The sequence below is a fragment of the Rana temporaria genome, chromosome 8 (genome assembly GCF_905171775.1).
Source record: "Rana temporaria chromosome 8, aRanTem1.1, whole genome shotgun sequence".
NCBI lineage: Eukaryota > Metazoa > Chordata > Amphibia > Anura > Ranidae > Rana > Rana temporaria.
Genome location: NC_053496.1, coordinates 124,787,105 through 124,801,686, shown reverse-complemented (window position 1 = coordinate 124,801,686; position 14,582 = coordinate 124,787,105). Strand labels below are relative to the sequence as shown.

Genomic DNA, 14,582 nt, shown 5'->3' with positions numbered 1-14,582 from the left:
GTCATTGCTAGAATCCTTTCTACAGTTGGGGGTGGAAATGAAGCTGGCCTTGAGTACCATCAAGGGGCAGGTTTTGGCCTTACCAGTGTTTGCCTCACATTCCCTGATCAGGCCTTTATTCAAGGGGTGATGCGCTTGAATCCACCAGTTAAATCCCCCTTGTACCTGTGGGATTTGAATTTTGTCTTGGCTGTTTTACAAAGACATCCTTTTGAACCAATACGTCACATTCCCTTGGTCCTTTTGACAAGGAAATTGTTTTTTCTGGTTGCTATATCCTCCGCTAGAAGGGTATCAGAATTGGCAGCTTTTTCTTGTAAAGAGCCATATTTGATAATCCACAGAGATGGAGTAGTGTTGCGTTCTCACCCAACCTTTCTGCCTAAAGTGGTGTATATAACCCATTTAGTTGTTAAGGCTCTGTGTCCCGTGATGTACTCCAAGAAAGGGATTTTACAGTTAAGCTGTTATAAAAATCCTATTTATTTGCTGCTAAAAAACACAGTGGGGGGACTTTTCCATATTGCAATTTTTTCAGGGTGTGCAGCCTCTTAATTTCCAAATTTGTGATTTCTCAATTTCGTGTTTTCTGCTGTTCATCCTTGCTCCCGTGCCTCCTATCCAGGACACCTCTGCTGGTTGTAGGAAGGTCCCATCTGAGCCCAGGCCCAAGGTCACTCCCCGCCCCCAGGCAGGGGAGCTTCCTTTAAAGGCAGACGATGGCCTAACACTCTATTTCCAGCTTCCACCTGAACAACTCTTCCCCAGCTGGGCTGACCCTGAGTATTTGAGGAGGCCTGCCATTCCAAGTTGGGGATTGGTCAGGGTCCTCAGAATACTCCAGACAGCTCTACCTCACCACTTTCCAGAAGGTTCCATCAAGTTCTGGAAATAAGTGGGAGGTCAGTGATGCTGCCGGTGTGTCATCTAACTCTCCCTGGATTTCTGCCAACACAGAAACAAAAACAAGCAGCCTGGCTGCCAGCCAAGCCTGTATAAATTTACCTACACTGACTAAAAAAAAAAAAACTCTCTCATACCTAGCATACTAGAGGGTCTTGCTTAAGTATATATTGACAGCTGTCCACTATAGTTATTAGTGGGAATGCTCAATAGCATGCCCAGTTGTGTTGTTCGTTTTTTATTATTCTTAATCTTAATTTTATTATTCCGTACGTTTTTATGGCTCTGCGTAACTTCTGCATACTTTCAGCTATTAAGACCATTCAGCTTTTAAAATGTTCAGCTCTTTCAGCTAATGATGGGACGACTTCAACTTTTTTTTTTTTTTTCTACGATTTATACTTTTTAAAACATTAGGCTTTTTAACACTTTTTTTTAACATTGAAGTCAATGAGAGCATGCTTCAAATCCTTAAAATCTTCTTCCGCTACCAAAAGTTTCAGCTCCTTCATACTTTCATCTACAGACGCCAAACAAACTTTAAAATGTTCACAAAATATTCAGCTATCCGGCTATATCTTTTCAGATTGATATCATATTTCTAATCGTTTAAGTTTTTAGTGATCTTTTCAGGAAATTTTATCGAATAAACAGATAGCTAGATTCAGAAAGATTTACGCTGGCGTATCAGTAGATACGCCGACGTAACTCTGAATCTGCGCCCTCGTAAGTTTAAGTGTATTCTCAAACTGAGATACACTTAAACCTAGCTAAGATACGACAGCCTGCGCCGTCGTATCTTAGGGTGCAATATTTAAGATGGCCGCTAGGTGGCGCTTCTGTTGAGTTTGGCGTAGAATATGTAAATGCCTAGATACGCCGATTCACGAATGTACGTGCGCCCGTCGCAGAAAAAAATACGCCGTTTCCGTAAGAGTTACGCCGCGTAAAGATAAAGCTGCCCCCTAGCTGGCCTAGTCAATTTGAAAAATTTACGTTGTTTGCGTAAGTCGTCCGTGAATGGGGCTGGACGTCATTTACGTTCACGTCGAAACCAATACGTCCTTGCGGCGTACTTTGGAGCAATGCACACTGGGATATGTGCACGGACGGCGCATGCGCCGTTCGTAAAAAACGTCAATCACGTCGGGTCACCAATCATTTACATAAAACACGCCCCCCATCCTCATTTGAATTAGGCGCACTTACGCCAGCCACATTTACGCTACGCCGCCGTAAGTTAGGAGGCAAGTGCTTTGTGAATACATTACTTGCCTATCTAACTTACGGCGGCGTAGCGTAAATACGCTACGCCGCCTTAAAGATGCGGCGCTCTTTCTGAATCCAGCTAAGAGTGTCTATGGGGCTGGTTAGAGTTGATGATGTAATCGCTACAGCACAGAGCTTTAAAAAAATTATCTTTGTTCCTTCTCTATAAATTGCTATCACTCCCACAAGATCTACTTGTTATACACAATTTATACATCAAAACGTAGGTATTTTTGTTTAGTTTCAGGCAATGTGCTCAGTTTTGTGATACACCTTTTAATTTTAGCTGGTTGAGCTTCCAAATGACAAGAGTTCTACACTTTCTTGCATTGACTGTTCTGTATAAAATTCTTCACATTTCCCAGCGAAACACACAGCAAACTTATTTTTTTAAATCGCTGACATGGGTATATAAGTTTATCAACATAAATGTTATACCAATAGGTTCACAAAGGCCGTGTGTCTCTAACGGTGAAGTCGCTGTTTCGATGGCATGTACTGTTGTGGATTTATTAAGGCTTGTTTGAAGGGTTCTCTCACTCATTAGGTGTGGGGATTAATGATCAATAAGAGGCTTTACAAGTACTAAAGGAACACTGCTTGTATGTCCTAAATATAGTGTAGTGGTTATGGTGAATGGCTTTGGTGTGGGCTTAGCAATTCAGCTATTCAGCATTCCCACGCATTTTCTGCAGGAAATGCATTTTCTAGTTAAAATATATTTATTGTACATCAATAAATTGTACACACGCCAGGGTTGACGAGCTTTGAGCTGGTGTTGATGAAATTCTGCCTGTATTACAGGTCCATTCTGTTTGCAGTTGAGATTCTATTGAGATTCCTTTGTTTTTTTTCATACAGCCAAGAGCAGATCCCATTCCCATCTGTAGTTTCTGTCTTGGGACAAAGGAATCCAACCGAGAGAAGAAACCTGAAGAGTTGATCTCATGTGCGGACTGTGGGAGCAGTGGTAAGTTGGCTTTTATAACGTTTGCCTTCAAAGTAATGTTTGAGTTTCTCATTTTTAATTGCATGTACATTCAAGTATATTTAACCACTTAAGACCCAGACCAAAATGCAGCTAAAGGACCTTGCCCCTTTTTTGCGATTCGGCACTGCGTCGCTTTAACTGACAATTGCGCGGTCGTGCGACGTGGCTCCCAAACAAAATTGGCGTCCTTCTTTTTTTCCCCACAAATAGAGCTTTCTTTTTGGTGGTATTTGATCACCTCTGCGTTTTTTTTTTTTTGCGCTATAAACAAAAATAGAGCGACAATTTTGAAAAAAATGCAATATTTTTCACTTTTTGCTATAATAAATATGCCCCAAAAATATATAAAACATTTTTTTCCTCAGTTTAGGCTGATCCGTATTCTTCTACCTATTTTTGGTTAAAAAAAATCGCAATAATCGTTTATCGGTTGGTTTGCGCAAAATTTATAGCGTTTACAAAATAGGGGATAGTTTTATTGCATTTTTATTAGTTATTTTTTTTTTTTATTTTACTACTAATGGCGGCGATCAGCGATTTTTTTTTTTTTTTATATTTTTTTATTTTTTTCGTGACTGCGACATTATGGCGGACACTTCGGACAATTTTGACACATTTTTGGGACCATTGTTATTTTCACAGCAAAAAATGCATTTAAAATGCATTGTTTATTGTGAAAATTACAATTGCAGTTTGGGAGTTAACCACAGGGGGCGCTGATGGGGTTATGTGTGTGACCTCAAGTGTGTTTACAACTGTAGGGGGTGTGGCTGTAGGTGTGACGTCATCGATTGTGTCCCCCTATAAAAGGGATCACACGATCGATGACGCCGCCACAGTGAAGAACGGGGAAGCCGTGTTTACATATCGGGTCCGCGAGTCCCGCGGTCATGGAGCTTCGCACCCCACGGCTGGGCTTAAAGGACAACGTACATATACGTTGATGTGCCCAGCCATGCCATTCTGCCGACGTATATCGGCGTGAAAGGGGTCCTTAAGTGGTTTAACACTGTAAAAAAAATAGGATTTTTTTAATACAGCTTACCAGGGCTCGACAAATCCCGGTCGCCATGGCGACTAGAAATAGCGTCCTGGCAACTTGGCTTGGAAGGTGGGCAAAAAAAAAAAAATGTTGTTCCATAGGACCGGCGCTCCGCGGACTAGGCCAAAGCCGCGGCCTCGCCTAAAACATCCTGCGCGCAGCTCGCCGAGATCCTGGGAAAAGGCCACGAGCGGCAGATGCCTTTTCCCAGGATCGCTGTGGGCAGGATGTTTTAGGTGAGGCTTCGGCCTAGTCTGCGGAGCACCTTTTCCCCAGGATCGCGGCGGACTAGGCCCCCACCTCGATCGCGGGGGGCCAGTGATGTCCGGTAATTAAGGCCGCGGCTTTGCGGCCTTGTGAAGTCCCCAGCTCTTCCTTGTGTGAGCTGGCGCCATCTGGTGGTGGCCGTTGGTATTACAAGTTAAGCATTAAGTGTTAAACAGCAATTCTAATGTCATTTTTCAAACATTATATATATTTTTATCCTAACCCCCTAGAGAATAAAATGGCGATCGTTGCAATACTTTCTGTCACGCCGCATTTGCGTATCGGTCTTACAAGCGCACTTTTTTGGGAAAAAATTACACTTTTTTTTAATTAGGGCTAGAATTATTGCTCTCGCTCTACTGATCGCGGCGATACCTCACATGTGTGGTTTGAACACCGTTTACATATGCGGGCGCTGCTCACGTATGTGTTTGCTTCTGCGCACAAGCTCGTCTGGATGGGGTGCGTTTTCTGGCTCCTAACTTTTTTAGCTGGCTCCTAGATTCCAAGCAAATTTGTCAAACCCTGCAGCTTACTTGTAAAATCCTTTTCTTGGAAATATATAATGGGACACAGAGCCTTAATTACTTAATGGGTTATATAGTCACCACAGGTGATTGGACACTGGTTAACCAAATTAAAATTGAGTTCCTCCCCTACATAACCCCTCCCAAATGGAGAGTGCCTCAGTTTTGTAGCAAAGCAATAAGCGTCCCACATTTAACTCCGAAGAGGGGCGGGAGCTCTGTGTCCCGTGATGTATTTCCAAGAAAAGGATTTTACAGGTAAGCTGCATTAAAAAATCCTATTTTCTTGATCATAAATCACGGGACACACAGCCCTAATTACTTAATGGGATGTCCCATAGCAATGCTAAAATTGGGGGGAGGGAGACACAGATCTGAAATAGGACCGCCATCGGGCCAGAGGATCTATACTGCTGCCTGCAGCACACTACGCCCGAAGGCGGCATCCTCCTATCCTCTCACATCTACCTGGTAGAACTTAATGTATGGACCGAAGACCAAGTAGCAGCCTTACAGATCTGAGCCATGAAGGCCTGGTGATGCACTGCCCATGAAGCACCAAGTGCTTTAGCCGAGTGTGCCTTCACCTTAAAAGGAGACATCTTCTTTTATAACCATAGGCCTGAATAACGACTTGTCGAATCCGACCTGCAATAGTAGATTTCGACGCTGCCTGACCCTTCACTGGGCCTTGGCTAGGTAAAAAGAAAATCAGTCTTTCGTATCTGAGCTGTAGCTTGCAGATAAACTTTCACCGGTCTTGCAACATCTGGAGAGTGTAGACCTTCTTCCTCCGCAGACTGCGGATCTGGAAAAAAAAGACGGTAGGACTATATCTTAATTCAGATGAAATCCTGAAACCACCTTAGATAAAAAAGTCGGGTGAGGATGCACCACCCCCCTGTCATCCTGAATAATCATATACGGTTCTTTAAATGAAAGAGCCGCCACTTCCGATACCCTCCGTGCCGAGGATATGGCTACAAGAAAAAACTGTTTCTTTGTCGAAAAGACAAATGGTTCAAAAGGTAACTTCTGTAAAATGGATAATACCAAATTCAAATCCCATGGGCACACGGGAGACTTAACTGGCGTATTCAAGCGCAGTGCTCCCTGAGCAAGGCCCGGACTAGGGAATGAGAGGCAAGCGGATTTTTAAAAGAATGCCGACAAGGCCAACTTTTTATTTAAGTCCAACTGAAGAAGGGCAAGAATCCTATTAATTGCATACTTCCAAGGATGCCTCCTTCTGGATTCACACCAGAAAACATATGCCTTCCAGATTCTTTAGTAGATGAGCCTGGAGGCCGGCTTCCTAGCATTAACCAGAGTGGATAGGACTGGACCTGAGAGCCCACGTTTCCTCAATGCGGGCCTCAACAGCTGTCAACGTCATATTTAGACTTTGTAAGGCGGGATGGTATATTGGACCCTGCAATAGTAGGTCCGAGCGTAGTAGGAGAACCCAAGGTCTACCTAGTGCCATCCTTGCGTTTTCTACGTACCAGGGTCTCCTGGGCCAAGCCTGGGTGATCAAAATCACCGGCTCTCCTTCCCTCTTGACTCTCTGAAAGAATCGTGGGAGAAGCGGAACTGGAGGGAACGCATAATCAGAGAATAACGATCCTATGAGATTGTCAAGGCATCTGACCCTTGTCCAGCTTTGCGTTGAACCGGGAAGTCAACAGGTCCACATCTGGGGCACCCCACTTCTGACATATAATTTCCCCACTTCCCCCTGGGCAGATGCTTCTTCCAGAACTGCCCCCCCCCCCAGCCTAGAAGGCTGGCGTCTGTGGTTACCAATTTCGAGGTAACCGGGGTAAAGGATTTTCCTTTTGACAGATTTCGGGGGGAGCAACCAATTGAGGCTCTGGCGAACCTTTGGAGATAAGATCATAGGAAGGTTCAGGGCCAATACAACTTTGTTCCAAGCTGACAGCATTCTGCCCTGTAACGGCCTTGAGTGAAACTGGGCGTAAGGAACAGCCTCGAATGAGGCTACCATCTTTCCCAATAATCTTATGCATAGACAGATGGAAGGCCTTCAAAAGCTTTGCCTTTACCACTCGGACCAAGTCTCCTATGGCTTTTGGCTTGGGAAGTAATACCTTGCTTTGGGACGTGTCTATAATCATGCCCAAGTACTCCAGCCTTCTTTGGGGCTGCAAGGATTTTTCCAGATTGAGGACCCAGCCTAGGTACTCCTAAATATTCCACTGTGCTGTGCACATTGTGGCCCAAGCATGCAGCGGACTGATCTATGATCAACAGATCGTCCAGATAGGCTGTTACTGATATGCCCCGTGCCCTTAGCCTTTCCAGGGCCGGGGGCCAGTATCTTTGTGAACACCCGAGGTGCTGCAGCCAGCCCGAAAGGAAGGGCCACAAACTGAAAGTGGCGCTGAACCACTGCAAACCTTAAAAATTTTTGGTGAGCGGGAAATATTGGCACATGTAGATATGCATTTCTGATGTCCATTGATGCTGGGAATTCTCCTCCCTGAAGGGTGGAAACAACTGAACGGACAGACTCCATGTGAAAGGAGCAAATGTTCAGAAACTGATTCAGGCCTTTCAGATACACGATAGGTCTGACATCCCTGTTTGGTTTTGGAACTGTGAAAGGATTGAGTAAAACCCTGATCCACTGGGGCTAACTCTCCCCTAGTGTTAAACTGGGGAGGTCGTCGCCACTGCCTGGAGAATGAGGTTCCAGGGACTGGAGAAAGAGAACGATTAAATAAAGGACGTTTACTCTACTTTTAACCGGCAACACAGTAGACTTTCCTCCGGTAAACTTTTTGATGAATAAATCCAGGTCATTCCCAAACAGGCGTCCTTCTCCAAAATGGGGAACGCTGGCAAGTATCTTTTGCAAGAAACCTCGGCCTCCCAATGTTTTAACCAAAGGGACCTGCACATGTGTACCTGCAGGAGATTCAAGCGGGATGCTTGCTGAACAGAGTCCATAATCGCATCAATCACAAAACACAAGGCCTTAAGAAGGTCCTCATAAATCTCAACCTCGTCTGTAGGGAGGAGGTTAATCATCTGTTTCATTTGTTCCTTGAGGAACTAACCTACACCAATAGCTGCAACTGCAGGTTGTACTACAGCCCCAGTCATGGAGGAGGAGGCTTTCAATAGGGACTCCAGCTTTTTATCAGTTGGATCCTTAAAACCCTGAGTATTGTCTATAGGACAGGTCAGGTTTTTGTTTGCACAAGAAATGTCTGCATCAATAGCAAGTACCCCCATTTCTTAGTGAAACTTTCCTCCATAGGATAAAAGAGGGAAAAACTGTTTAGGAGGAAAAAACGTTTATCTGGGTGAACATCATACATCAGTTTATCCAGCAAGGGATGAACTGGAAAGGAGCGTGCAGCCTGCGGGGACTTCTGAGATCCCAAAAGAGGAAACAAAGGACATAGAAGTTTCAACAGGAGGTAATTTGTAAGTGGCACGCACAATCTCTGTAAAATATTGTACCTGCATCTTTAGCGACTGAGAGGTGGCAGGAATCCTCTCATCCTCAGACTGCACATGATCCTCATCTCCAGAGTGGGATTTTTTACCCTCAGAAGGCTCATCTGATGAGAGAGCCAGAGCAAATGAAAGGGATCTACCCTGTTTTCTGCTATCTTTTAAGGAGGTTGTGATAATAGTAGCAATCCTTTTCTTCCAAGCCATCCAAAGCGTCCTCAGTGACGTATACAGTTGCTGCCATAGGAGAAGCTGCAGAACCAGACAGGGGCTCATCCTGTGAGGCTGCTATCAGGCTGACAGAGGGGGATGGTAAACTGCAGGCAAATTTAGATTTCTTAGCCTTAAGCGGAGATCTTCTGATGCCTCCTTTACCAGCCCTTGTAACTCTTCTCGGGGGTATAGTCCTTACTGTAAGCAAAGGTACTATCCACAAAAAAAATGTAATCACTGTTGTGTTATAGTTTTACAATACACATATTAGCTCACTGCACAACCTGATGCAGAGTAGGAGTCTTGGTTTGCCTGGTTCAAATCCACAGGGATGCTTAAAGCCCACAGCTCTGTGTCCATGCCGCTTACAGAAGGCTTTTGGCTTGCTGGGCTTTAAATCAGCCTCTTGGTGCCTGCACACGGGTGCGCCGTGTCTGGGCACGCGCAACCACGGCCCCCCCTCTCCATCTGCCCATTAGACAGCATAAAGCGCTCCCGGCATGGTGGCGCCCACGCCACTGTCATGACGGCACCCAGGGCGATGAGGAGAAGGCGGGGGGGGGGGGGGGGATTACTGGGGCATCATTGTGGGGACCCCTGTATGCGTTTTGTGGCAGAGCCTGCAGCGGAGGAGGTGAGTGGCGGTTTTTATTTGACCGACTTCACTGAGAAGAGAACGCATAGGTGCGGAGCGCCCTTGTATGAAAACTGTGTTCAAACCACACATGTAAGGTATCGCCATGATCATTAGAGTGGGAGCAATATTTCTAGCCCTAGACGTCCTCTGTAATGAAAAACATGCAACCTGTAGAAAATTGTAAACATCGCCTATGGAGATTTTTAAGGGCAAAAGTTTGTCGCCATTCCACGAGCGGGCGCAATTTTGAAGCGTAACATGTTGGGTATCAATTTACTCGGCATAACATTCTTTCGCAATATAAAAAAAATTGGGCTATTTTTTTTTTTACGGATGTCTTATTTTTTTAATTAAAAAAAGTGTATTTTTTCCCAAAAAAAAGTGTGCTTGTAAGACCACTGCGCAAATACGGTGTGACAAAGTATTGCAATGACTGCCATTTTATTCTCTAGGGTTTTAGAACCTCCAAACATTATATATTTTTTTTTCTAAGTAATTTTCTAGCATAAAAAAATATATTTTAACTTAAACAACAAGTGTAAAAAAAAAGAGGCCCAGGGCTGAAGTGGTTAAAATGGTTGTAAACCCTGTACAACCACTTTTCATTACAGGTAAGCCTATAATAAGACTTGCCTGTAGCTACCATGGATATCCCTGCACGGTTTAGGAGATATCCCCTGTATCAGTGTCAGCCGCACATCTGCACTGAAGCAACGGCTCGTTCGTGTCTGTCATCATGGCTCTGACCAATCACGTCGCTGGAGCCCGCGATACCCGGAAATAACTGCATAATAGCTCATTGTGCCTTTGTTTTGCAGGCTGAGGACCAAGTTTCTTTCTGAGATTTGGTGTTTACAAGTTAAAAACATTTTTTTTTTTGCTAGGAAATTACTTGGAACCCCCAAACATTATATATAATGGCGGTTATATAAAAACATGTAAATTAAAGGCCTACGTTACACCACTGAACGCCAAAGGAAATTATTAATGTTCCCACAATAACCCAAGGGTATCTAGAAATGTATATAATGTTAAAACACACCCAGTTGTCTTGTCAGACTGGGACCAGAAACTTAAGTAGCTGTTTAAAATTAAGAAAAATATATAAACGATAGTATATAAAAACATTCACAATCCAGAATACTGTATCAGTCAGATACTATAAAACAGGGCTAATGTTAAGTGAATGTGGCCAACGCCACAGGAAAAGTCTTTTAGGAAGAGTGATTTAGAATAATGTCCATAGGTGAGCCTAGAAGTAATTGCAGTGTGCACCTTCCACTGATCACTCCAATTCCACCAAGTGATATATACTCCCATTAGGGGGTTAAACTCACCAGAGCCCAAATATAAACCAGCCTCTAAGAGAAGAGGTTCAGAGGATTACTTTTCGCAGTGTCGAATTGCAAAAAATGACCCGTCATTGAGCAGCCAATTCTTCCGGGCTGAAGTGGTTAATGGAGATACATTTTTGAAAAATATATATATATATATATATATATATATATGTGTGTGTGTGTGTGTGTGTGTGTGTGTATGTATATATGTATATATATAAAGTCCAGAGGGTGAGGTGATGTTCCCAGCTGTGCTGGTGGCTCCCAGTGCTTCCTGGTTCTCAGAATCTACTATGGAGTAGCTGGACGCGTCACTTCCGGATGGAGAGGGAGTGGGGAGGAGTGCGCGGTTGGAGCATGCAAGCTCCTCACCAATGCCTGATGAAGGAGCACGCATGCTCCGAACGTGCGCTCCTCTCCACGCAATCTAGGAGTGACGTGTCCAGCCGCCCCATAGCAGATTCTGAGAACCAGGAAGCGCTGGGAGCCACCAGAACAGCCAGGAACATCAGCTGCCTCTCCACCTGTGAGCCTTCCCCCAGGAGTGGATGCACCTCTTATACCTTCCTACATGCGTGCGCTGTGAGCTCTACGATCTTGTGAGTTCCAATTTGTCTGTCCTATATTAAAAATGTTTTAACATTGCTGCACTTAGATGGCACTGCTCTTTTGTGTTTTACTGTCTACAGAGCCCCTTCTAGCTTATGAGCCGGCAGCCATCCACAGTCGGCCTATTTGTGACCACAAACACACCTTGTGCTGCATTTGAACTTTCATACATGGACTCCCTGCAGACTCCCTGCTATAGAGAGCTGTTTAATTGCTCATTCTCTTTATTGAGCTGACAGAGCGCACTTGAGCATATGTATATAATATTCCTGAGTTAACTGTTCTGTTAATTGTGCAAATACATTTCTTTATTTTTTTTACAAATTGGAAAATATATTTATTTTTCAGAAGAACAACTTCAAACGACAGTAAACAGAAAGTGCCTAATTTTCACATGGCCTGCCAGCATTTTGGTAGCTGCGCCAGTCATTCAGCGTAGATAGACAAGTTATGGTCTTGGTTCTAATAAGCCGGCTATTGCTGGGGTTATATTTGGCTGTCTCAGAACATAGTAGCTAATGTGACTGTTCTGGCAGTTGCCATTGCATGAGTAACAGAGTGAGTTCACCTTTCTCGCACGACTTACAGTAGCTCACTCCATCTGGTGCAACTCCCACTGTCAATATAATCACATTGGTCACTGCTGTCTTGAGCAGCGTCCGTTTTACCTAACAATAGTCCTGGCATTTCAGCGCCCCTCTCCCCACCAGTTTTTGCAATTTTTTTTCAGTCACCCTGGGAATTGTCCAGCTGTGCTTTTACGTGGTTTGCCATATTTGGAAATAAAAAACGTCAAGTTTTTTTTTTTTCATACTTTGACATCCCAATTAAATTCATTCTCTTTCCATTACATTTTTTTGGATCAGTTTCTTAACATTTTGTTACCCCCTTGATTTTTTTTTTATTTTTTTTTTTACTGTGGAGTACATAATATTACCAATTGTAGACACACTAGTTTGCCGCCAGCCACGTGTGCTCTTGGCCTTGGATGTTTTTTGTCTCTAGCTAAAAGCAGGTTAGGTTTAGAAAAAAAAGTAACATAAATTGATCTGAAAATTGACATGTGTAAGGGTATCTTTGATTTCCGAAGTATTAATGACAACCATTTAATGAGTGAGACATTTGATCCATTATGTTTCACTTGCTTCCTGATTGATTTAACCTGTGCTGAATTAATGAAGCTAAAGACTTGCTAAACATCAGTTCATTAAGTTTAAATGATGTCAAGTCATTGAAATCCCAAGCTAGACACATGTTTATAGATTCTGTAGAGATTGTGTCTGTAGAAGTAAGCTGTTCTAGTATTTCAGGAGTTAAGTCATAGGATAGAAAACCAAACCTTTATTCTTCCTTGTGCTCACAGTGGAGAGAGAACTCCACACGACTTTCATGGATCAGCTTCCTTCAGCATTAGCAGCTGATCCTCGCTCTGCCTCATTAAGATCAAATTATCCTTAATTAGCTCCTCCGATGTCCCACGTAATGTGCTGTGTTTAGAAGCGGCTTCAGAATAAGTCACTGTTCTGCCGTCTAATCATGTGGGAGCAGTGCAATAATCTCTTCTGTCTGACTGCTCACTTCACAGGGGGTGCCTAACAGGCCTGACCCAAGATAGAACGGGTGAATCCAGTATCTGTATTTTGCTGAATTAAGATTCTGCAATTCCCTGGGATGTTATTGAGTAAGAATGTTATACCTTCCTTGCAGTGCAATCCTTTTCATGTAGTTGTATTCCCTAGGGCTATAGCTAACATTATACAAACATTTGCTCTTGCTCATCCGTGGAACTTATTTTACACTAGCCACTTTTTCTAGCAGCCTTGTAAGAAATGAAGTGGTATTAAAATAGATGATATTTTTTATTTGCTCTACCTACCATATAACCTGATAGATGAAAAGTGTTTGGTTACTTTGCAAAGTTGGTGTCATTAAAGTAAACTGTGGATTATCTTGCAGTGATGTAATTTCTCTTTAGACTATAGAGGAACACAAGCCTAGCTGAATGATTATCAGCTTTGTTGGATACAAAGCCTGTAGTAATTGACAACACATTAAGGCTGGGTTCACACCGATACTACACGACAGTCATACGACTTTCATCCTACTTTGCTCTGAGACATCTATCCTACATTGGTCCGACATCCATCCGACTTGAATGAACAGGATACTACTTTGATCCAACGTTGTGAAAGTCTGACTTGTCCTTTGACCATTCAAAACAATCCCAGTGTGAGATAAATTCCTTTTACTGCTGCTGTAATCACCATGTCAGATGTCAAATGTCGGATGGTAAGGACAAGGATCCTACTTTGATCCGACTTTAATGATATTCAATGGGCTGAATTAGGATCAAAGTCGGACCAAAGTAGTACAGGGAGCATTTTCAAAGTCGGACCGACTTGTGTCAGACCAGTTAAGACGGCTCTCATAGGGAAACATTGATTTTCACACGTCATGCGACATGAGCTCCCAATGTCGGAGCGTTTGTCGTACCAGTGTACCAGTGTGAACCCAGCCTTACAGGTTTGTTTTATAATCATCATGGCAAGTATCTTATTACGTCTACCCCAAAGCACTAAAACATTTACCATACTTTAGAAGAGAGATCTGATTGGAGTTGTAGTTAACAAAACAGATCTGCAGCACCACTAACTTAGTCCATCCACCCACACAAAGCAGTTCTTCAGGACCAGCTGTCCTTTCCTTTTTAAACCAGTGGTCCCCAAACCACAGCCCACATGTTGCCCTTTGCTCGTCTTTATCCGGCTCTTGGGACACGCTTCCTTCCACTGATGAAGCACTAGAACTCTCACTGACTCCAACAAGGTAAACAATTGGGCACATTTCCTTGCACTGAAAACAACAATGGGATACTATTCCTTCCACTAATACCAATGATGAGCCACTATTATACCTCCTAATGACCATAGGCACCATGTACATTTTATCTTCCCACTGACGCAGGGACTTTTTCTCCCTCCACTGGGTACAGTCCAGCCCCCCCATAAAGTCTGAAGGATAATAAACTGGCCCTTTGTTTAGAAAGTTTGGAGACCCCTGTTTTAGACTGTTGACTCAACTCTTTGTGATCCAGCTGTATAACTATGAAATGTAATGTGTGTGTATACAGTGGGGCAAAAAAGTATTTAGTCAGCCACCAATTGTACAAGTCCTCCTTTTAAAAAAAAAAAAAAAGAAAGGCCTGTAATTGTCATCCATAGGTATACCTCAACTACGAGAGACAAAATGTGTGAACAAATCCAGACAATCACATTGTCTGATTTGGAAAGAATTTATTTGC

General features: G+C 43.4%; 1 protein-coding gene across 2 annotated transcripts in view; it reads left to right on the top strand.

The window, feature by feature from the left end:
• Positions 1-14,582, top strand: part of KAT6B (lysine acetyltransferase 6B) — a 203,023-nt gene that overhangs the window by 83,835 nt on the left and 104,606 nt on the right. For both annotated transcript variants that reach the window (XM_040320659.1, XM_040320660.1), the window contains exon 3: positions 3,034-3,142. In XM_040320659.1, the coding sequence (XP_040176593.1) occupies positions 3,034-3,142 (109 nt within the window). The remainder of the gene's footprint in view (positions 1-3,033; positions 3,143-14,582) is intronic.